At 36.2% G+C, this 25,374-nt stretch overlaps 1 protein-coding gene across 1 annotated transcript; it reads right to left on the reverse strand.

The window, feature by feature from the left end:
* Nucleotides 1-1,622: 1,622 nt before the first annotated feature.
* LOC131078026 (L-gulonolactone oxidase 5) lies at nucleotides 1,623-24,546 on the reverse strand. The gene is made up of 3 exons (XM_058015652.2): nucleotides 23,869-24,546; nucleotides 2,780-3,035; nucleotides 1,623-2,523 (listed from the first exon to the last, which is right to left on the reverse strand). Exons 1-3 carry the CDS (start codon nucleotides 24,544-24,546, stop codon nucleotides 1,715-1,717), a joined length of 1,743 nt encoding a protein of 580 aa, XP_057871635.2. The 3' UTR covers nucleotides 1,623-1,714.
* Nucleotides 24,547-25,374: the final 828 nt, after the last annotated feature.

Raw genomic sequence — 25,374 nt, forward strand, 5'->3', positions numbered from 1 at the left:
ATAAACTAGTGAACCTTATTTTCATACATTACACAACCCAAAAAGTGTTACTCTTCATCACCTCATTAACCCTCCTCCCCTAATTTGAATTAGAATCATGACATGAATTTTTCTTTAATATCATAACCATGAGTTTCTATGCCTCTTAAAACTCAAGTATCCTCTCCAACATAATGAAATATGATAAATATCTAGTCTCTATAGGATTCAAAAGCTCCTTAGAGAAGGTGTTAAAAGTTCCATGTAAAGTGTGTTTATAGAGTAAACATTTGCACATCTATAGCATTATTAATTACCTTATTTTTCTAGCTATGTTTTCCCATGTTATTAAGTACATTATTCATGGCATGCACCTAAGAATGATTCCACCAAATATGCTTATAAAAGACCCCAAAAAAATTTCCTTATAAATTTGTGCACATTTGATACATTTAATAGTACTTGCACCACGTTCTCTAGTCCAACCTCCTCACTAGTATATCTAAGGGTTTGGAACTAGAAATAAACATTCCTATGGTGTTAAAGATAATTATTAGGCCTAAGTGACCTTTTTACATGTGACCGCAATGTTGGTTTGTTGAAGACCATTGATATCCATCCACCCATCCTTGATTATGTTGCATCGAATATTGACTCAATTATCCTTCATTTTCTTCCATTAGAATATTATTCTTGGAATAATTCTTGGCCAAGATTGTTTTCCTCGATTTTGTCTTCCCTAGTGGCATATATGAAGGTCCTTCTTTAATTATTATTTAATAGCTTCCTTATAATTAGGAGAGTGAGCTACATGGAATGGAATGCCATTGGGCCAAAGAGTAAATTTTCAATGACATCACTTCATTCTATTTTACATATTGGATAACTTTACACCCATGTTCCTAGCATCATTATTAGTCATTCTAAATTTCCCCTTAGGCTCTCTTACCCCTAAAATAGATGGAAATGTAGAAATAAAAAGAATTCATGGATCTTGGAATGTTCTAGTATTAGTAGGATTAGAACCCCTCAATGGATGAGTAGAAGGGACAAGTGTTTGGTCATCGCCACAACACCAAATTCTATTTCTATTTATTTTGACTATTAAAGTGACAATTCCTTACATACTCTTATACCTATTCTTAGGAACTGAAGAAGATGTACACTAAATTTTGTAATATTATCTTGAAATTAAGTTGATATAAATGACATCTTGATAGTCTAGTGCCCTTAATTAATATATTTATGCCCATTTCATTAAAAAAATATACTTATCAACCAATCAATAACATCTCTAAACATGTCTTCTAATTTATATATAATAACATTGAATAAAAGTAAAAATAATAAAACAATTTACATAATATTGAACATAAAATTTATCAATGTCTCTCGAAAGTCAAATGAATCACAATTTAAATATTTACGCAGCTAGACTTTGTGGGTGTAGTTCTCTATCACCTTTCTTTTTTGTGTGAATATAGTACTATTATCCTTTTTTAAATAAAATTAAATAATAAATGTTTATCAAAAAGAAATAAATAATATTGACTTATTATATGATAATAATAGCATAATGTGATAATTACAAGCATTGTTGTTATTCTTGCCACCAATCTTCAAACCTCTATTGAGATATTATTCTTGAATGCTCCTATTCAAAATGAGATCCTCATCTCCCATCCCTGAGTTCCCTGATTCATTAACTCCGATCAAAAAGAGTTTGCTTACTTTCTCAGCCTCTGCACACACGAGCATCAGTATAAACTTTTCCTGCTTCACAGAAATAGCCTCGATCAGGAGCACAATGTGCATCTTTTGAGCACACACATAATCCTTCCAAAGCACATCCATCTTTCGATACAGTCACTTGTTTGTCCTTTAACTCCAGCAAACTATCAGTCCATTCACTTGAAAAGATACCCTGTGGATCATATTTGTTCTTGGCACTCAAGAACTCATTTGATTTGCTGTATTTCTTAATAACACCATCAAATGCAAGGTTTCGGTTCTTTCCCCAGTGAGGCAGAGCACCATACTTGAAAAAACCCATCTGTTCAATTTCCTCAAAAACATCTTCATAGAGCCGAGGAGTGTTGGGATCATTTGATCTATAATATGTAATATCCATGTCTACAGAATCTTCCTCTTTTCCCAAATGAGCACTGGAAGCTTTTACAAAACGCATGAGAATACCACTGTAGAGCTCAAGCCCACACTTGCTAATGGGGTTCATGTCTCTTAGTTTCTTAACATCAGAGAGAAACTCAGAGATCCTAGAGACACTGATACTCATGCCTGTTTGATGGAAGAACAAGCCTTTGATTCTAGGGTCCCATGCACATGATGTGAGAAGTCCATTCTCTGAACTAGTAAGACATGAACCAGCAGATTGCATTTTGTTCTGGTATCCAATCACTGGGTATCCTGTAAATAGTAGATTATTGTTCTTCAGTCCTGCCCCTGTGCTTAGAATGGTAGAAACTTGAATTGCAGAGAGAATGCACTTTCCCTCACCATTACTTGTGGCTTCTTTAGCCTCCTCTACATATAGATGTAAGATTATTAGTTGACTCATTTGATATCACATACATACTCTTTCATTGGAAACATGTCAAATGAAAGTTTACAATAAATTGTCGTCATTTAGTTTTTTAAGTGGTTCATCTGAAATCATACTAGCTTTCACAATAAAATCTGGACTACTAAAACAAGTCAAAACTTAAAATGCATTGTTTAAATTAAGATTGTCCATATATGATCACCTAATAAAAATGAGAAAATCATTTGATTTTGTTACCTGCAGCCCTGGTTGTGGCCAAAAGTGCAGTTGATTGAGGCTGAAAGCCAATGAAATCATTCACTCCATCACCAGATGAATTGATAGAGAGCCTGTCATCAACTCTGTAAACAACTTTGTATTGAGAAGGATACCAAGTAAGATCTGCAAACTCATGCTCCAACCCGAATTTCACTATACTGTTTTCTATGTTGAAATCACTTTTGTAAACATTTGTGATGGAACGCTTGAACATGGGTTCTAGTTGAAAGGTCACCTGCCAAGTCAACATATCAACTATTCAGTCTTAATCTATATTCTAGTTGAAATATTTGTTTCTTGTTATTCTTTTTGTGTTTGTATTTTTTACATTGACATTTCGGAACACATTCTGTGAAATATTTGTGTTAACTAAAAAAATGAAAACATCAATTTTTTTTTCTAATCAGAGTAATTTTCTTATTGTCTTACAATGAAATCAACATATTCAAAGAATTACAAGATAACTTATTATTGATGCTAGTGCATTAGGGACTTTATGGTAGTTTTCAATTTTTTCAATTTTATAAAAAGTGTTTAGGGGAAAGGACCCAGTAGTTGTGCACCCTAAATTCGTGCTTCTCAAAATTCTATTTGGAAATTTCAAATCACTCTGATTTTTTTTACAGCAGCTTACTTGGCAAGTCCCCTGCTTATAACTAAGGTTTCAGGGCCACATCATCAAATATGATGCCACATCAGCAAATATGATGCAAAAGAGACCCCAATAGTTGTGCAGCTAACATGGCATCACCTGATTGGTTACTTTTTACAATATTAGTACATTTGTTAACAACTGTTGGTACATTTCCTAACAACTGTTGGTACATTTCCTAACAAAAATTGATATTTTTTGTTTCAAACAATAGGTTTTATTTGTTCAATTTTTGGAACAAAAGTATCAACAACCCTCACAACAATTGATACATGCTCAACTAGTGAGTCCTTTTCCCTATATTACTATTTATAAAATAATACTGTTATATATATTTATAAATTTAAATTGTTAAAAATTTTGGTAAAAAAAAATATATTTGATACATTATTTATTTTTTAAGAATACCAATAAAAAATAAATTAAATTTTGATATAAAAAATATATTTAATAAATTATTTATTTTTAGGAATGGTTATTATGGAATTGTTTGCACATAACTTCTTTTACAACTCTCTCTCTCTCTCTCTCTCTCTCTCTCTCTCTCTCTCTCTCTCTCTCTCTCTCTCTCTCTCTCTCTCTCTCTCTCTCTCTCTCTCTCTCTCTCTCTCTCTCTCTCTCTCTCTCTCTCTCTCTCTATATATATATATTCACCATTATTACTATTCAGTCAAATTATTAGGCAACATAATTTTCAATTGTATACACAATGAAAGAGATTATTGATTAGAAGATTTGAATTGTTTACTGATTATAGGTCAATTGTATGTTTGATTTTTTAATGTGATATTTTTTAATAAGATTTAATAGTGTCAAATTTTATTTATTCATATTTTTATACATTTATAGAAAGTTTAAACATGAAAATTTAACAAGAGTTAAATCATCTATCTTTAACACGCATACATGGTAAGGATATATCTCATATTAATAAGAATTGTAGAACAAAAATATATTATAAAGATATATTTAGATTAATTTTATATTTATAATAATTATGAGACAATTTTAAGGGAAAAAACATGTTCTAAAGAGGCATATTAAATTAGATTTCATAAAAAATTTAATGCTAAATGAAAATAGTCACTATGTAATTAAAAATCAAAATAAATTTCTAACTTTATTTAAGGATGGTCCCAAAATATTTCATACCAACATCATTGATCTAGAAAATGTTTCATGTCATTTATATAGACGTTTAAAACATATTTTTGAAATGCATTTTTCCATATTTTGTATGTTTTTATATTTTACATTTTTTAGCTCCTTTAGAGTAGAATTTGGTGATGCTATAGCTGGGAATGCTTATTCTATGGTCTAACCTAGATTGACTAGCTCATTATCTAAGGTTCCTAACTCATATACCACTTCAAATTTTAAGTAGCAATATAGTACTTATTGTAGTCGCATAAATCTGTCCATTTTAATTAAATGAATATTTGCTATTTATTTAATAAAAAATCCACTAGCCATCAGTTAACTAAATTAATATTTAATTAATTCATCTTCAAACATTCCCCTATTAATTAAATAAATTATTCAATTTATTTTAATTCATTCATTTAACCAAATTCACAATCAATTAAATGAATAAATTCTATTTATTCTATTAATCCTCTTTCCTCTTTTAAATAAATTAAATAAAACATTTATTTAAATCATTTATCCCCCCCCACTTGCATTTTCCTACAAATGCACCTTGCACACATTTATTGAAATAAATTAATTTATTTTAAATAAAAATCTTATTTTCCCTCACCCACCAAATCCACTTGCAAGCCTAAACCCCTTCTAGATTCTTCTAACCCCTTCCTAATTAACCTAATCCATCCCCTAGTTATTGTTACATTCCTAAGCAACTTGGAGTCACTTCTCAAAGACTTCAAAGTCTTTGAAAAGCATTTAATGTTTTGTGTGTTTAACAATTTAACCTCCAAAGTCTTCCAAAACCACTAATGGCTCTTACATGACCATTAATGGCTCTTACATAACCATTTATGGTTATTTCAACTTGTAACCCATGTGTCTCCTCAAGCATTTATTGCTTTGACCATGGTTATCCCTTTAACCCTTGCACAAGAGTTTACCCCTTGGATAAAAGCTTTATCCAATTGATAACTCTAACCTAACCTTAACCTTACCTCCCAGGTTAACTCTCAGGTCATGTCAAGCATTTAATGCTTATTCCCTCTCCTCTCAACCTATCTCACATTGACACTTGTCATCTTGGGATTGGGTTGAAAGCCCTCACATGGATTGAATATCATTCAATCCTGACCCTTGCTAAGATTACTCAATCTCAACCATCCATTGCTCCATTTTTCCTATAAATAGAGCCCATTTCTTCATAATCCAGATCCTGAAAAATTGTATGCATTTAATCTATAGTGAATTTTAGATAGCATTTAGCATAAATCAGTAATATATTGTTATCTTGGACTAAAATAAATCTTAGTTCTTTTTCATAATATGTTTAATTAGTTTGTTTTACACTTGCATTGCATAAGCTTGAGATCATCTACAATCTTGAACCTCCATAAGCATCCATAGTGCAAAAAGCTACTGAGAGCTACACTATTTTGGAACTTGGAGAGGAGAGGAACAAAGGAGAAGGAGCTAAGAACATGTTAAGAGGCCTTTGGAGATGTCTTCTTATATTTGTGTCATTTGTTAAATATGTTAGCATGATCTTAGTATCTCTTTTGATATGTCTGCTTAGATTAATTCTTGGTTGAATAACACTAACGATTTCTTGTGTGTTATACGACTACAGGTTTCAGCCTAAACTTTGGGGATTTTGCAAAGCATCATTTGGTGAACCCGTCGTGAATCCAAACACCTAAAAACAACCTTTTTTTGACACAACTAACTTGTTTGAATGTTGAACTTGACACACAGGTCGCGCTTTAGCGCTTTTGATCATTTTGTAGCGCTATTGCAACTTGACATTCTAGCGCTATTGTACCAAGTTTGGCGCTACTGACTTTTATTCAGCGCTTTTGTTATTGTTTTGGCGCCTTTGTGCTTGTTTTAGCGTTGTTGCATTTGCTGTCAAAATTTTACTTTTAGCGTTTTTGTGTCTGTATTAGCACGTTTGTGTTAAATAGTGCTTCTGTTCAAACACGGAGTGGCGCTATTGTAACAGAACGTTGTAAAAAATACCCTGTAACTAAAAAATTGAAATTTGTTAGGCTTGTAGAAGCCCACCATAAATTCAATTTTTCCTAATTGTTCGTTTCTTGTGCACGTGTTTAAAACTAACCCTTTTTGTTGCTAAAAGTTAAAAAAATTTCCATTTTGGTGCTCTAAAAATTGAACAAAACAAATTTGTTTTCTTACAAGTTAGGATCAAATTTTACATTTTGGTGCTCTAAAAATTGAACAAAACAAACTTTGTTTATTGCAAGTTTAGGCCTAATTTTTCATTTGGTGCTTAAAATCAACAAGACAAAGTTATTTCTTGCATCAACTTAAGCAAAAATTTACAATCTACACTTCAATTTTTGGTGCAAATAAAATTCACAATCAACTTGTTTCAATTTTGCTAGTGGTTTACTTCGTGCATATGTGCTTGAAATTAAGTTGACCAGGATTTTTAAAATTCTAGTTTACTCAAACCTTTGCTTTTGAAGTTAAAAAGAACACCATGATGGTTGGAGCAACATCTCCAAATAGTTAGATCACATTGCGATGAAAATAAGTTAAAAAGAACAAGTGCTTTTTGTGTTTGGCACGCTTGTGCAAAGAGTTGATCGAGTGGTCCTACTTCTAACACACACTATCCTCTCCCTTGGCTTTTGTGGTCCTAGGTGCAAGAGAAAAGTGTTAGTAACACTCAAATTTTTATCTTTTTAAGAGAGGCCTGCCAAGAGACACATCACTCTTGGGAACGACCTCGTGCGGTAAATCCTTTGAGCTGCTATAGAAATCAGGTGAGAGCAAAAGTTGTAGCCTTGGGTATAGTTGTTCCTATAGTGTAACTTGTTGAAAGGACAAATGGGCCCCACCAAAAGTTACAAGGCTCTTAAGTGAGTCACTACAGAATGAACTTATGTCCAAAGACATCGAAAATGACTAAACACCTTTAAGTAGTATCCCACCCGTTCTATTGATTAAGGATATTTGTGATATAATTTAGTGCAAGACCATAGATGGTTTTGCTCCCAAGATACTCACCATACATATTTCCTTGAGTAGAAACATAACTTTTTGAAAAGTCACTTGTGGCTTGATGAAAGTGGTGACTCCCCCATCATAGGGATCATCTATTTGTTATGCTCGTGCAAGACTTAGTATATCACATCCTTACCTGCCACGTTGAGATTCATAAGGTATGTAGTACCAAAGTCAAAGAAATATCAAGATGTGGGCTGAATTTATCGCAACTAGCCATTTGACCTTAGGGATACAAAGTGTTTGAAGTGTTTCTATTTTAGTCAAAGACCAAAGTGCAAAATGAGCTAACTTCAGGCTTTGGAAAAAAAAACACCTAAAATACACTTAAAGGAAAGGGTCATAAAAAGTCTAAAGATTGGGTTGATCTAGACCCATACTCATTTGTGCCTTTTTAGGCAACATTCTTGTGTTTGTGTGCTTGCTTTGTTTTCTTGTCAAAGAAACATCATAAAATCGCAAAATCAAAACAAGTATTCATCCAACCAAACATTTTTCAAAACAACCAAAAGATCAAAAACAAAGAAAAGTATCAAACTTTATGACCATTCTTCACATCTTGAGAAAGAAGAATCTTCATCAAAACATCAACTTGAAAAGAAGACCATTGAGCTCAAAGGCTTTGATCAAAAGGAGGAAATTCTTCTATCTAAATAGACAAATCTTTGTCTCTCATAGACATGCGTCTCTACCTTCAAGGCAAATCAAACGAATTTGATTCAGAGTCATTAAACTGCAGGGCTTTTATGCAATATAGAGCTTTGAGTTATCACAAAAACCAAGGAGGCAAGAACAATCCCAACTTCTTCCCAAAAATTTGTATCACATACAATGTAGCTCGAGAAATGCCACCAACGCCCGAAAGGGAAGAGGTAGAATTTGTTCCATTTGTGACACAAAGCTTTTATTGAAGTTAAAACATCTCATCCATTCCCACATTCACTTCATCATCAATCCGATCCAACTCTCAAAACATTAAGAGGTTCTTGTCCTAAGTTCTCTTTTGGATATTGCTTGAATCAAACAACAAAACATCACTTTTAGATTGTTTCTACATCTAGGATAAGCTCATCCTAAGAGACATATCTACGCAGGTTAAAACTAGTTTATGAGTGAATCCTCTCATTACTAGGTAGTTAAGTCTGTAACACATCTCAGATTTCTCTAAACCTTATCACATAAAAACCTTATCAAACACAACAAGCAATTCAAAAAAGAAAACTTTGGTAATATCTACCTTTAAGTGCTAGAGATCCACATGAAAAACAACACACCAACCATCGATCTTTCATTTCATCAAAAACTTATCATCATTTTCACCCAGCTTCAACAAAAACTCATAAACAAAATGGCTCATACCCGACCACAGTCAAGGAAACGAGAAATAGAAATTGAAGAAGAAGAGGAGGAAAATATCGATGAATTTCAAGAAGCACTTGGAGGAAATGCTAATGACGAAAACCCAAGTACTCCTACTCCTGCAACAATAGAAAGGGCTCACCACAACCCTCTCTTTAACAGACTTTTTGACGAAATACTTAGGAGCAATGCGGATGCTCACTTTTTAAAGCTTGCTCAAGAAGGAGCCAAACTCCCCTCTGAATTTGATCTTGCACAGCTAAGACAAGCATCAAAATGACAAAGTCGCCATGAAGAATAAAGAGGTAGAGATCCCATCAGATATAACATTCCTTGAGGCAACCCACCTCCTCCTCCTCCGAATGACATAGAGATGTTGCGGCAACAAGTTGAAAATCTCGCCCAACAACTTCGTAGTGGTGTAAAGACTAATCAATTTTCACTCAATGAAATTTGTCCCTATCCCTTTGATAGGAATCTTTATATGCCACCTTTTCCACGAGGGTTCAAAACACCCAAGTTCGAAAAGTATAGAGGAAAAGGAGATCCTCGCGATCATGTCAGAGAATTCCATTCAGCTTGCCTCGAAGTGGCATATGAAGATACATACCTAATGCACCTTTTTCCCCAAAGCTTGGGAGGAACAACCACATCATGGTTTTCCCGACTACCAGGTGGCATTAGGACCTTTGAAGAGCTAGTTCAGAAGTTCTTGGCACATTACTCTCATAACATTGAACGTGATATCACCATGGCTGATCTATGTAACACTAAACAAAAGCCAAGTGAACTATTCTCAGTATTCTTGCAACGATGGCGTCAAATGTCTAGTAGACGTTCTCTTCAGTTACCTGAACAAGAACTAGTGGAAATATTTATTTCCAACTTAAACAAAGAAATGGAATTTCACTTGGATGTCAAAGACACAAACTCTTTCAATGACATGATCACAAAAGGTTTAAAATGTGAGTGGGCTCTCATCAAGAAAGGACTTATCAAAATCTATAATGAACCAAAGGATGGTCCTAACCCACACTTCAATAGTGACAAACCAAGCTTCTGGAACAAAAACAAAAATGTTGTCAACGATGGGGTTGTGGATGCAAGAACTATCAAAAGTGCGCAACCTGTAGTTCGATTTGTAGGACAGAATCCCCCACCTCAGACTAACATAGTTGCTCCTCCAAATCAAGGCCACATTACATCTCATGATGAACCCAGACCTCGTCAACAAAAACAAAAGCGAACATGCACTCCCTTAGGGGAACCCATCGAAACAATATTACGACAACTGGTTTCTCAAATCTGGTAACCCTACCCAAAACATCAAACTATGAACCCCAAGTCAAACCTGCATGGTGGAGGGATACTGAACATTGTGATTTCCATCAAGGGAGAGGACACAAGACATGCAATTGTCAAAAATTGAAAGATCTTATTCAAGATCTTATTGATCGAGGTGAAATTGAAATCGAAGGACATGACCCAAAGACAACAAACAATGATCATCTAATGTTCAAAAATCCACTTCCATCACCAGATCAAAGGGGTCCTTCCACTTCCAGGAGAGGCACTGATACCACTGATTATACACAAGCTGTGTATAATTACACTGTAAATCACCTGTACGATGCCAGTGAACAAATTGCAACTATAACCATAAAAAATTCCAGCTCCACTTGCAATGTTGTTACATGTCACAGCAAGATTACTATAAAGGCAGCTCCACAAGGCACCCCATCTATCCCAAAGCAGTACAATCTTGTGGAACAATTAGACAAAATGCTCACACTGATATCTATCCTAGAGCTATTGCGCCTATCTCCATCCCATAAAACAATCTTGGATCAAACTCTCCAAGAGGCGTCAGTTCCTGCAAACCTAAATATAGATCAATTCCAAGCCATGGTTGGAAGTCTAAAGTCATCACCTTGTCTCACTTTTTTCGAAAGTGACAACTCTTCCTTCCAACAACCTCATAACGCTTCGCTACACATTGAAGGATTTATCAACCAGCATAGGATCAAGCGAGTCTTGATCGATAATGGAGCAAGCCTGAATATTTGTACACTGCAGTTGGTCACAGCTTTGGGATATGCCATTGAATCCATGGATCCTCACAAGAAGATCACAATCAAAGCTTATGATGATGCAGAGCGTTCATCCAAAGGAGCTATGGTACTACCTATCCGAGTGGGCCCTGTGGTGAAGCACATCATCTGTTAAGTTCTGGGCCTTCCTCTTCCATATAATCTATTGTTAGGAAGACCTTGGATACATGCCATGCAAGCCGTTCCATCCACTTACCATCAGTGTATCAAATTCCCACATAACGGTGTAGAGATCACAATCCTAGGCGATGCAAATCCCTTTGCATATTGTCATAATATCAGTCATCAACCAGAGATTACCATTCCTAACAATAGAGAAGCCATCTCCTCTACATCATACATAAGTCCAGCCTCTCTTGCTAGTTCAAACACCACTATACCCAAGCAAGAAAATCTTAAAATGAAAATAGCAGAGGAAGGTCTTGGGGAATACAATTTGAGTCAACTCTTTTGTGTGGGACAAATGCCCACTTCTCCTAGAACACATGGAAAACCTCAGCAGTTTCTTCAAACACCACTGATCACGCCAGCATGTACTTTGACGCCTTTCATCATTGGGAAGAGTCAAGAAGAAGAAAATAGAGGTGAGGACTTAGCGGAATGGATCTATAAAGATCCCATTACCACCAATATACCGCAAGCTACACTTCCCACAGATCAGTATGGCAAAGGCCTCCTCATTATGCAAAGAATCAGTTGTGATGGTCAGAGTGCTTTGGGACCTTGCAAACAAGGAAGACATGAACCACTACTACTGGAATTAAAGCCCAAAGATAATACAGGCTTAGGCTTTCAAAAGGAGATCCTTCCTAAGCTCAGATTCAAAGGAAAACCCAGCAAACCACTATATCAGCCTATTGCAAAGAGGACACCCTTTATTATAAAAGAAACATCAAAAACCATCACAACTCCCCCACCGAGGCTCAAAATACCAATCATCCCACCAATCAAACCAGTGATCCCATCTGCAGCCAAAATAACATCAATAGCACCATTAGCAGCAACAACTATATCAGAACCCGCAACAACATCTACAACATTAGCAGTTCCAGCAGAAGCAACAGAGTCAACACTACCAATACTCCTCGTATCAGATTCATTGATCCCCATCATCCTTCCTGCAACACCGATCATTTCATTTACAAAGGTACATCAACTGATCACACCTGCAGTATTTAACATAAAGGACATGCCAGTATGGTATAGTAATCGGATGCTGGAAAGTGATTCAGAGACTGACTCACATGAATGGGAATTTGATTCCATCCAGCTTAATACTTCAAATGAGGAAGACACATCACTACCTCCACCTCGCAAAGACATCCCTGTTTACGGAGAAGCATAGATAAAGACCTCTTGGGTTCCTGAGCTGGAAACTTCTTCCACAGACCCTACGTCACATCCTACACCTGATTCTGACAGGGAGAGTACCATCAATGACCTTCACCACAACGTGTTAACCCTCACTGACACATCTAACGAACTTAACCTAATCAATGAGGTAATGCCCATTATCCATCCTGAACTCATCGAATGGAACCCACCTAATCGCCCATGTCTTGACCATTTCCAAAACGATGAGGCACTCATTGACTTTTTGGAACTACGGGATAACATACCAAGCGGGGATCACAAAGCTGGATTCGCCATAGAACTTAATAGTGCAACATACTTTGGGGCAGATGCCAAACCTTTTAGCTACAAAAATATAACAATAAAACATGGATCTTCTAGTGAAAACCACACCATGGCACTGTTTGATTCAACAAAAGTAAAAAGAAAGAGTGTATCCAACGGTGAAAACCTCTCTGAGGCGCCTAAGGATGAAAGGTTTGACATCCTTCCCTATAGCACATAACGAGAATGATTAACGATTCTCATCGAGGAAACAAAAGAATACAACATGGGGACTCCTGAAACTCCTCACTACATACATCTGGCATCTCTTCTAACTCCAGAGGAACAACCTAAGTTTGTAGAGTTCTTCCAGAAGCGTCAGATCAACTTTGCATGGTCATATGCAGACATGCTTGGGCTTGATCCTAATTTAGTCATGCATCACCTCATAGTAGTAGAAGGAGCCATGCCTGTCAAGCAGAAGCTTCGCAAGATGCATCCTCAGATTGCAGTACTAGTCAAAACAGAACTCAAGAAACTCCTAGATGTTGGTTTCATTAGACCAATTGATTATGTAGATTGGATATCCAATATTGTGTTGGTCGGCAAACCAAATGGGGGCATCCGTATTTGTACTGACTTTAGAGATCTGAATAAGGCATGTCCTAAGGATGACTTCCCCCTACCAAACATCAACATCAGAGTGGACCTAACAGCAGGACATGCCATGCTTTCACTCATGGATGGCTTTTCAGGATACAATCAGATAAAGATAGCACCAGAGGATCAACATAAGACAGCCTTCACATGTCCATGGGGCACATACTGCTAGAATGCAATGCCTTTCGGTCTAAAGAATGTAGGAGCGACCTATCAATGAGCAATGACCACCATCTTCCATGACATGATGCATACTATGTTGGAAGATTATGTTAATGACTTACTAGCAAAATCACTCACTAGAGAAGGTCATCTCGACATATTAGATAAAATCTTTGCTAGACTGGAACAATATCATGTTCAAGTCAACCCAAAGAAATGTGTCTTTGGAGTAACCTCAGGGAGGCTTCTAGGATACATTGTCTCAAGCAAAGGTATTGAGGTTGATCCAACAAAGGTCAAGGCAATCATGGACATGCCACCACCAAAGAACATCAGTCAGCTAAGGACATTACAAGGATGGCTACAATCCATCCAAAGATTCATTGCACAACTGGCAAATAAGTGTCACCCCTTTACACATCTGCTAGACAAAAGAATCCGCTTTCAATGGGATGCCAGATGCTAGCAAGCATTCCAGATGCTTAAAGACTATCTCATGAATACACCATTGCTGATCCCACCAGATCCAAACAGACCTCTGTTACTCTATATCTTAGCAACAAGTACAACATTAGGTGTACTACTAGCACAACACAATGCAAAAGGGAAAGAGTGCACTGTTTACTACATCTCTCGCACACTAGTTGGCTATGAACTCAATTACACCCCTATTGAGCGAGCTTGCCTAGCAATAATCTTGGCAGCCACTAAACTAAGGCACTATCTTTTGACACACAAGGTACAACTCATTGCAAAGATTGATCCACTAAAGTACTTACTTAGTAAAGCAACATTGACAAGCCACTTGGCCAAATGGGTAATGATTCTTAGTGAATTTGACATCGAGTATGTGGACCGTAAAGCTATCAAAGGTCAAGTTATTGTAGATCAGTTGGCCGATGCGCCACTCATAGGCGATCATCCTCTAATTTCCAATTTTCTAGAGGAAGAGATATTCATGATCACAACAGCACAACCATGGAAACTATACTTTGATGGTTCGTACACTAGGCATGGCTCGGAGGCAAGCATTCTGTTTATCACACCTCAAGGTGACAACATCCCGAAGTCTTACAGGCTCACATTTCCATGCACAAATAACATAGCAGAGTATGAGGCCTTGATCACAGGACTTAGGCTAGCCATACAATGGATTACAAGAACTACAAGTCTATGGCGACTCCCAACTGGTCATTTGACAAGCAACATATGAATATCAGACCAAGGATGATAAACTCATGCCATACAAGCAAATGATGGACAAATTAAAAGCATCATTTACTACTATCACCTTTGAGCAGATACCAAGAGATCAGAAGCGCGTTGCTGACGCTATGGCTACTATTGCATCTCTCCTAGATCTTCCATAGAATTCAACACGCTACGAGTTCTTGGTAGAACAGCTTTGGATTCCGCTTATGATATCATTTATCTGGATGTTATTGGTATTTTTGCCAGTATATATGGGAGCCTGATGCTCTGTGCAGCTTATGTATAAAACCGTTTGAGGTGCATGTTGTTGATCGGATCTGCTAGTGGTTCCCCTTCTAAACTAGCCACCTGATATGCCCTGGACCCAAATACAACAATGACAACATATTGACCCAGCCAATTTTATTCAAACTTTCCTTGATGTTCTCGGTTGGGTTAGTTACGAGGATTTTCTCAATAGCATGCACCTCATATGGTTTTATACATAAGCTGCACAGAGCAGATCCGATCAACATCATGCACCTCAAATGGTTTTATACATAAGATGCACAAAGCATCAGGCTCCCATATATACTGGCAAAAATACCAAAAACATCCTAGATCTTCCACATAATTCAACACGCTATGAGTTCTTGGTAGAACAACTTTGGATTCCCGCTTATGATATCCTCGAATCCGAGATAAAATGTCACCTAATCGGTTCCGAATCCCCATGGTACGGTGAGTACTACACCTATCTTCATGATCACACCCTTCCTCCTAACCAATCGAATAACCAGCGTAAAACCTTCATTCGCCAAACTGCTTGATATACCATTATTGCCGAAACCCTATACCGATGCAGTCTTGATGGTACTCTCCTTCGATGTCTAGAACAGGATGAGATAACAAAGGCCTTGGAAGAGGTACATGAAGGAATTTGTGGAACTCATGCAAGTGGTCTGTCACTAGCCAAGAAACTCCTACGCACCGGATACCATTGGCCATCCATGGAAAAAGACTCCTACTACTTTGTCAGAAAGTACAAGAAATGCCAAGTTCATGGAGACCTGATACATGCACCCGCTCAGGAATTGCAACCCATCACAACACCATGGCCCTTTTGTCAATGGGGTCTTGACCTTGTGGGTAAAATCCATCCATCTTCATCCAATGGCCATAAATTCATTATTACTGCCACCGAATATTTCACAAAGTGGATCGAAGCTATTCCACTTACCCAAGTTACCGGCAAGAAGATTGCCTCATTCATCCTCAATTACATCATCTGCCGGTATGGTGTACCCATGTCCATCATCACAGATAACGGGCTTCCTTTCAAAAACCAGGATGTCCGTCACTAGCCAAGAAACTCCTACACACTGGATACTATTGGCCATCCATGGAAAAAGACTCCTACTACTTTGTCAGAAAGTACAAGAAATGCCAAGTTCATGGAGACCTGATACATGCACCCGCTCAGGAATTGCAACCCATCACAACACCATGTCCCTTTTGTCAATGGGGTCTTGACCTTGTGGGTAAAATCCATCCATCTTCATCCAATGGCCATAAATTCATTATTACTGCCACCGAATATTTCACAAAGTGGATCGAAGTTGTTCCACATACCCAAGTTACCTGCAAGAAGATCGCCTCATTCATCCTCAATTACATCATCTGCCGGTATGGTGTACCCATGTCCATCATCACAGATAACGGGCTTCCTTTCAAAAACCAGGATGTCCGTCACTAGCCAAGAAACTCCTACGCACTGGATACTATTGCCCATCCATGGAAAAAGACTCCTACTACTTTGTCAGAAAGTACAAGAAATGCCAAGTTCATGGAGACCTGATACATGCACCCACTCAGGAATTGCAACCCATCACAACACCATGGCCCTTTTGTCAATGGGGTCTTGACCTTGTGGGTAAAATCCATCCATCTTCATCCAATGGCCATAAATTCATTATTACTGCCACCAAATATTTCACAAAGTGGATCGAAGCTATTCCACTTACCCAAGTTACCGGCAAGAAGATCGCCTCATTCATCCTCAATTACATCATCTGTCAGTATGGTGTACCCATGTCCATCATCACAGATAACGGGCTTCCTTTCAAAAACCAGGATGTCCATGAACTCTGTGAGAAATTTCACATCCAACACCGCTTTTCCACCCCCTATTACCCACAAGGCAATGGTCAGGCCGAAGCATCAAACAAGAACATATTAAGAATCCTAAAGAAGACAGTCAATGATGCCGGTCGTGATTGGCATGTTCAATTGAATCCAACACTATGGGCATATCAAACTAGCATTCAAACCCCTACAGGCGCAACTCCCTACTCATTGGTCTATGGTGCAGAAGCTATTTTACCTATTGAGGTCGAGATACCATCACTACAGGTTTCTTTGCACAATCTCATCAATGATGAAGCATACAAAGTATCCCGTCTCCAAGACTTAGAGCTACTTGATGAAAAATGACAAGCTGCATACAATCACCTCAAAGCCTATCAGTAGCGCATGAGCAGAAGCTATAATCATCGAGTTAGACCTCGTACATTTGAGGTTGGTGATCTTGTTCTTCGAGAAAATCCTCGTAACCAGCCCAACCGAGAACATCAAGGAAAGTTTGAATCAAATCCTGGGTCCATATGTTGTCACTGTTGTATTTGGGTCTGGGGCATATCAGTTGGCTACTTCAAAAGGAGAACCACTAGCAGATCTGATCAATAGCATGCACCTCAAACGGTTTTATACATAAGCTGCACAGAGCATCAGGCTCCCATATATACTGGCAAAAATACCAAAAACATCCAGATAAATGACCTGAGAAAATACAAAAACATCAAAATAGTAAAGAAAATTCATGCATCCAAATGGTGAACAACCACTCCGGTGGCACCTTGGGTAAGTACGATGGTGAAAACCTGGCAAACATGCGCCACTCGTAACGGCTATGGCTCCATTGTCTTTCAGACTTGTTGCGATCACATCCACTACATACACACATCCATCCACCCACACCAGGGCTTGTTATTGATCTGCAATCAAAAACAGTACTTCATGCATCTTGCATCCCGCTTTTTCAGAGTCATGTCTAAACTGGGGGCAATGCCCTTAACCTTTTGATGGAAGTGGATTCTGCATTACTTGTGATTCATTGGTTCTTCATTCAAAACTATCTCACAAAATCCAAAAAAATTCAAAACTATCTGACAAAATCCAAAAACACTCAAAACTGTCTCTCCAAAATACCAAAAACATTTGAAAACAATCACAAAATCCAAAAACATGATAAAACATCAAAAATCAATCAAAAACATGGCACCACCCTATACATATATTCTTCAAAGCAGATACCAAACAACATTGCGACTTACACCAAACAAATGACCACTTATCAATCGATCAAATAATCAATGTCAACAATCAAACTGTCTTCAACAAGGATGCATCCTTCCTTACCAAAACAAAGACAAGATGACATTTTCTTTGACAAGAAAATTTTGTTTAAGCTACCAAATACTTGGTTGATTTGTGGGTTATTTATATCAGGATCTTACAGCATTGTTTGTGTATCTTCGACGCTTTATTTCGATGAAGTTTTGGGGCATGTACTAATGGTGTCTACGTGGGAAGTTCACTAAGCTACATGATCTTATGAAAAATGCAGTCATAGATCATTACGGCTTACTGACTACAACGTATACCTCGACCATATGAGCATGAACCATTACCAAGGATCCATATTCTTTATTCTTTATGTATATACTGTTTTGATTGCAAGATCAATGCTCCTTCTTTGGTTCCTCCTCATCCATTTTGGATAAAGGTTTTATCTCTTATTACGGTATGAACTTGTCTCAGGATATGATCAGCCTAAAGGAGGACGATCCAAGTCATGCATGAATGGAGATGATCCTTGTCTGTTCTGCAAGCAATACTCTGGTCAACTTGACCCATTATATCAAGTTGTTTGTATTAACTTGCTATATCAAATCCATGTAAGAAATACTCTGGTCATCTCGAATCATTATGTCAAGTTGCTTGTATTTTCTTACAACATTTTAAAGCTCAATGATGAAAAATAAAGCACTATGGATCGTCATTCCATCTCATCTATATATATTGCATTACGTTGCATTCCATCCATCCATACATTCATAATAGATGCATATCATGCATACATAGTAATGATAGTGCATACTCTATTTTCCTTTTCTTCCATAGGAATGAGTCATAGGTCCTCCATTTCTTCTATCTAACATCGAACCCCCCCACCCTCCCCATCTCGATAATAAACATCACATACCCTACATCGTGTCCCATCAAATCAATCAAGCCACATTCATCACCATCCATCTCTAAATAGGAGGGACTGCATTTCCCATCCTAAGTCATCCTATAAGCCAAGCACGTTACTCTATCTGCACAGGTACATCGACTCACACACACCTAGACTATCAACAGATACTCTGATCAAGTATCTTCGGGTCTCAACAAGTAATCGATCATGGTAATCCTAGACTACATCAGGCATTTATCATAATGACCTAGTCTCAACGGGGCTGCTATGATTCACCACAACCATCCATCACACACACTATCAATTGATCAATCAATCAAACACAATCCAATGGACAATTACATCAATTGTCTAAGTCTCAACGAGTATTTTGCTTCCTATACCCTGACTTCATCGGGCAATTATATCAATTGTCTAAGTCACATCAGGTCACTTTGATTCACTTACTCAAACTTTATCTTGTCCAAGCAAACAACTGGCATCAATTGTCATGCTTTGACTCGACCGGGGCAATTAAACCGATTGCACCAGATTGTCCAACCATTTTGATCAATTATATAGCACCAATCAAAAACACCACACCACATTTGCACCGTATCTCCTACATAACCTATGGGTACTCACTGGCTTGCCATTTCTCCGTATTCACTCTGTTTTCTTCCATTCTTTCACCATTATTGCTAATTTTTTCTATTCTACCTCCCCTCCACTTCTCGTTCTTTTTTGAGAGATCGCCCAATTTTTTGAAATTTTTCGGCCCATCTCTCGAGGGGCATACCACCCATTAAATCAACACTTTATGGGGCATTTCTTCACACCTATTTTTCTTTCTTTGAAATGATGTGATAAACCGCACCGTCTCAAAGAGGGGCAAATGTAGTCACATAAATCTGTCCATTTTAATTAAATGAATATTTGCTATTTATTTAATCAAAAATCCACTAGCCATCAGTTAATTAAATTAATATTTAATTAATTCATCTTCAAACATTCTCCTATTAATTAAATAAATTATTCAATTTATTTTAATTAATTCATTTAACCAAATTCATAATCAATTAAATGAATAAATTATATTTATTCAATTTAATCCTCTTTTCTCTTTTAAATAAATTAAATAAAACATTTATTTAAATCATTTATCCCCCCCACTTGCATTTTCCTACAAATGCAACTTGCACACATTTATTGAAATAAATTAATTTATTTTAAATAAAAATCTTATTTTCCCTCACCCACCAAATCCACTTGCAAGCCTAAACCCCTTCTAGATTCTTCTAACCCCTTCCTAATTAACCTAATCCATCCCCTAATTATTGTCACATTCCTAAGCAACTTGGAGTCACTTCTCAAAGACTTAAAAGTCTTTGAAAAGCATTTAATGCTTTGTGTGTTCAACAATTTAACCTCCAAAGTCTTCCAAAACCACTAATGGCTCTTACATGACCATTAATGGCTCTTACATAACCATTTATGGTTATTTCAACTTGTAACTCATGTGTCTCCTCAAGCATTTATTACTTTGATCATGGTTATCCCCTTTAACCCTTGCACAAGAGTTTACCCCTTGAATAAAAGCTTTATCCAATGGATAACTCTAACCTAACCTTAACCTTACCTCTTAGGTTAACTCCCAGGTCATGTCAAGCATTTAATGCTTATTCCCTCTCCTCTCAACCTATCTCACATTGACACTTGTCATCTTAGGATTGGGTTGAAAGCCCTCACATGGATTGAATATCATTCAATCCTGACCCTTGTTAAGATTACTCAATCTCAACCATCCATTGCTCCATTTTTCCTATAAATAAAGCCCATTTCTTCATAATCCAGATCCTGAAAACTTGTATGCATTTAATCTATAGTGAATTTTAGAGAGCATTTAGCATAAATCAGTAATATATTGTTATCTTGGACTAAAATAGATCTTAGTTCTTTTCCATAATATGTTTAATTACTTTGTTTTACACTTGCATTGCATAAGCTTGAGATCATCTACAATCTTGAACCTCCATAAGCATCCATAGTGCAAAAAGCTGCTGAGAGCTACACTATTTTGGAACTTGGAGAGGAGAGGAACAAAGGAGAAGGAGCTAAGAACATGTTAAGAGGCATTTGGAGATGCCTTCTTATGTTTGTGTCATTTGTTAAATATGTTAGCATGATCTTAGTATCTCTTTTGATATGTTTGCTTAGATTAGTTCTTGGTTGAATAACACTAACGATTTCTTGTGTGTTTTTGTGTGTTATATGACTGCAGGTTCCAGTCTAACCTTTGGGTATTTTGTGGAGCATCACTTATCATCCTTACTCGTAAGCGTAAAAAATTAAATAAATATGTATTAAGTTTGTTTATTTATAACTAAATTCATTCTTATTTACTATCCATTTCAATTTCCCTGGAGTATATAGGCCATGACTAAGTATGGTGACTTTGATCCTCAATGAAAATCCTAATTTATTATTTTTCGTTTCTTGTGTTGTAAAGGTGTATAATAAATAGATTGAAAAACTGCAACATGAATAGAAGGGAAACACCTCTTCTATAGATTTTATTTCCAGTTTGTAGGACTCCTTAATTGAACTAATAATCTAATTTGTTCATCTATTTTGTAAGTGCTAAGTTTATTTTGTTTCAAGTTTTGTCCAATTGCCTCTTATAAACACCAAGTTTGTCCTAGTGTATTATCCACTAAATTATTAACTTAATTTAGATCAGTTGTACTAGAGTTTAATTTCTTTCTCATGTAACATACAAGTGACCAAGATATCATAATCTTAGGTTCAAGACAAGGGAATAGTTATCTCCCCAAAACAAATAAATAATTGTAGATTTTTATGTCCTTAAAACATTAGTTGTATTAGGATGTGTGTTTGACTTGTGGCTAGCATAACTCTTAATTAAATTATATGATCATTTAAATAATCTTATATAAGTAGTTAGGTTGACCCTTGATAAGAATTTTTTTTTAAAGTCTTAATCTCTATTGGCATATCCCTTCTTTCCTTTTGATCATAGTTTTGTATGCCTTATTCAGTGATGATAATCCCTATATAGATTTATGTTAAATAACATGACCTCAACTGTACCATTCCATTTTATTTTAAAAATAATCTCATTATTTTCCACTTTTTATAGGGGCAAAACACTGTTGACCTTGGGGCATACAACTGGCCCTTGAAGTTTGACATCTTCAAATCCTACTTGATATTGGGTGATGGACACTTTATTGCCAATGTCCCACCCTCATCACCTTCCCATGATAGATGCTCCATTAGGTGCAATAACATGGCCAGTCAAAGTCCTCTCCTTGCCACTCTTGTAGTTGCCAATACTGTTTTTCTCTACTACTAATTAGGAAATCCTCTGAAAGGTGTGAGTGGCCCCCTCTAATGATTAGAGCAAGTTTCTACACTTGACATTTTTCATCTCATTGCTAAGGAGTGTCTCGATTCCACAAAGTGTGTAAGATTCTCAACTATAAGATGGCTCCAAAGAAGAAGATTATATAAAACCTACATAACATTAGTAATTAAAAATAACAATAGCTTAAAAGCCTAAAAAGGAATATAAAAGAAGAAGAAAAATAAATAAAGAGAGAAAAATAATTGACATGATTTGTCTTTCTTATTTTAGTTTTGTGCATTCGTACAATATCTAGTCATAGGTTACTTCAACTCCATTTTAGTATAGTGGGACATATTGGTTTCCACAAAGTCCATACAATATCTATGAAATGTGTTGTTACATGCCAATAGATTATTGTTAGCATTTTAACAAAGTAACATACTTGAAGACAAATTTGGTGGCAATGACAAAATGCAAGGTAAGATATTTGTAACAAAAGACTTTCCAATTGAAATATAAGAGTAGCTTAATGTTCAATTTTTTTTTAGCAATACTAAAAGCGAAAAATCTAGTCAATAACAACTATTTAAGAATCGTAAGTTATTTTTTCTATGCCTTTCCACCTATGGAAGTGATTATGCATGGTATATTCTCTAATATTATATTGCAACAGCCAACTCTTAGTAAAGCCTCGAAGAGAAACGAAGTAACAATCTAGACCTCAAGACAGAAATATCTAAAGTCCACTATCAATTGACAACTATTGCTAGGATCACAATGGATCTCTAATTACAACTACAACTACTAATATTATTATTGAGGAGCATGTGTTCTATACTCTTGAGAAAAGGTGATCTTTTTTCTTATTGTACCATACAATCTGCCCAAAAACTGTTTCTTTCAACTGATTTGTTCCTTTTTGACTTTTGTAATGCTTAATTTTATTTATATTCATGCTTAAATTTGTTATTATATATATATATATATATATATACGAACATTTAATAAACATCAGTGGCACTACGAGACACAGTTTGGCCTAGCTTAGGATACCTTTTAAGTTACCTTAGGCTAGGTGGTTCGTCATAAGCTTCTTCAGGCTACTGTGCCTTTCCTTTTCGCTCACTTCTTTCTTAGGTTGTTGGAGTAAACTATGTGCTTTTGTTGTCGACAGGTTCTGACAATCGATATCTATAAGTTTTAAATATATAAAGTAGATAGGTTTTTCCTATTTTGAGATTTTTTTGTTCGGTTGTTTTTAAGGCACCACTATTTTTGAAGACTGATTACACTCTTCAATTTCAGTTTTAATATATAATTCTATAAAAATAAATTTATAAAACAAAAAATTTCTTCTTTTATTTTATAATAACTCTAACTATAGTCAAGGTTATAATAGTCAAGGTTTCTAATCCCAGCAAAATAGAAAAGGTTAAAGCATGCTAAACAAATAAGAACAGATTTGATGGTGATTACCTGAGAAATCACACCAAGGACTCCAAGAGAAACCTTTGCAGCATTGAGATCCATGTCTTGTTCAGTGAGAGTCGCAACCCTAGCATATCCTTCTTCTTGAGAAGCAGGGACTACCAATCTGATCCCCACAACATATTCATGAACTGCACTGCCTTTTCCAAACAGAGAGCTGCCATGAGCCCCAGTGCCTAACATGCCTCCAACACTTACTCCCAACCAGTATGGAGAATGAGGCAAAGCAAGCCCATGTTCAGCAGCACTGTCAATCAAATCCTTCAAGCCCATCCCACTCTCAACAGTCATCCTCATGGATGATTCATCTACAGACACAACATGGTTTAAATCTTTTGAACTGATGATGAGTCCTGAGTCCCCTTCTGGGCATACCAGTTTGGGAATGCTGTGAGAATGCTTTGATACAACTCTGATTTTTTGCTGCTTCTTGACTGCATTTGCAACAGAGGCCAAGAGCTCTTCTTCTGTGGAAGGAAATACAGCCTGGGCAGCCTTGCAGATGCTTCTATCAGAAAAGGCACCATAGGAGTTTGTAACCACACAGTCTGTCAGCCCACTTGAACATTCCACCACAGGGCCAGGAGGGCTGCATTTTCCACGACTTGACAGAAATACAACTACTATCATGGAGTAGATAACTACAATGCATGTCTTCAACTCCATTGGATAATGACTAAAACCAATGAAAACAATGGGCGATTGTTTGACAATTTAAGGGATTTTTTTCGTTGGGGACTGTTTTATAAGTGACAGGGTAAGCTGACAGCTCTACCAAACTGCCTTAACACTCACTCAAGCTTCCCATTGGGAAATATTAAATTCGACCCAAGTGGGTAGTTGATGGTAAAGAGCCTGTGTATTGAATTGTTTCATTTGTTTTTGCATAGAGGTAATAGAACTGTGTCCTATTTTATTCAATTGCTTTGTTAAAAAATGAAAATTACCAATAGGTATCTGAAAGAAAAATTTAGGTATTAAGAATTAGGATGTAACTATTATAGAACTGAAAAAAGATACAGAGTTGATAGTGTTTTCATTCTTTTCTCCACAATCTATTGGTTCTATCTTTCTTGTTTTATTTGAATATAAAAAACTGTCAGGCTACTTTACTTTACTTTGGCTAAATTCGTTATTCAATTAAAATCACAAAATTTGTTTTTTAAAACTTGTTTCTCTATTTTTTGAATTGTTTTCTTTCAATTTCTTACTAGTATTCTATTAAATTACTGTTTACATTTACTTATATATAAAAAGAATCTAGAAACTCTCTCTTTAGAAAGTTTTCAACATTTTTTTTACTTATTAGAGAAAGTTATATAGCTTCCTAGAAAGTTTTCAACATTTTGACTTATTAGAAAATGCTACATCTATAAGAAGAATCTAGAGGCTTCATCTTTAGAAAGTTTTCAACATTTCTTTTTTACTTATTGGAGAAAGCTATAATAATCTGAAAACAGCTAAAAGACGGCAACAAATATTTTGATATTTATA

This window comes from Cryptomeria japonica, chromosome 5 (assembly GCF_030272615.1).
Source record: "Cryptomeria japonica chromosome 5, Sugi_1.0, whole genome shotgun sequence".
Lineage (NCBI taxonomy): Eukaryota > Viridiplantae > Streptophyta > Pinopsida > Cupressales > Cupressaceae > Cryptomeria > Cryptomeria japonica.

Bases quoted from the DNA above. Each gene is read 5' to 3' on its own strand.
- LOC131078026 (XM_058015652.2), bottom strand. From the start codon at position 24,546: ATGGAGTTGAAGACATGCATTGTAGTTATCTACTCCATGATAGTAGTT. The intron at 3,036-23,868 runs GTAATCACCATC...TTGACTTGGCAG, and splicing joins TCCTTGGTGTGATTTCTCAG to GTGACCTTTCAACTAGAACC. The intron at 2,524-2,779 runs GTAACAAAATCA...ATCTATATGTAG, and splicing joins GGCCACAACCAGGGCTGCAG to AGGAGGCTAAAGAAGCCACA.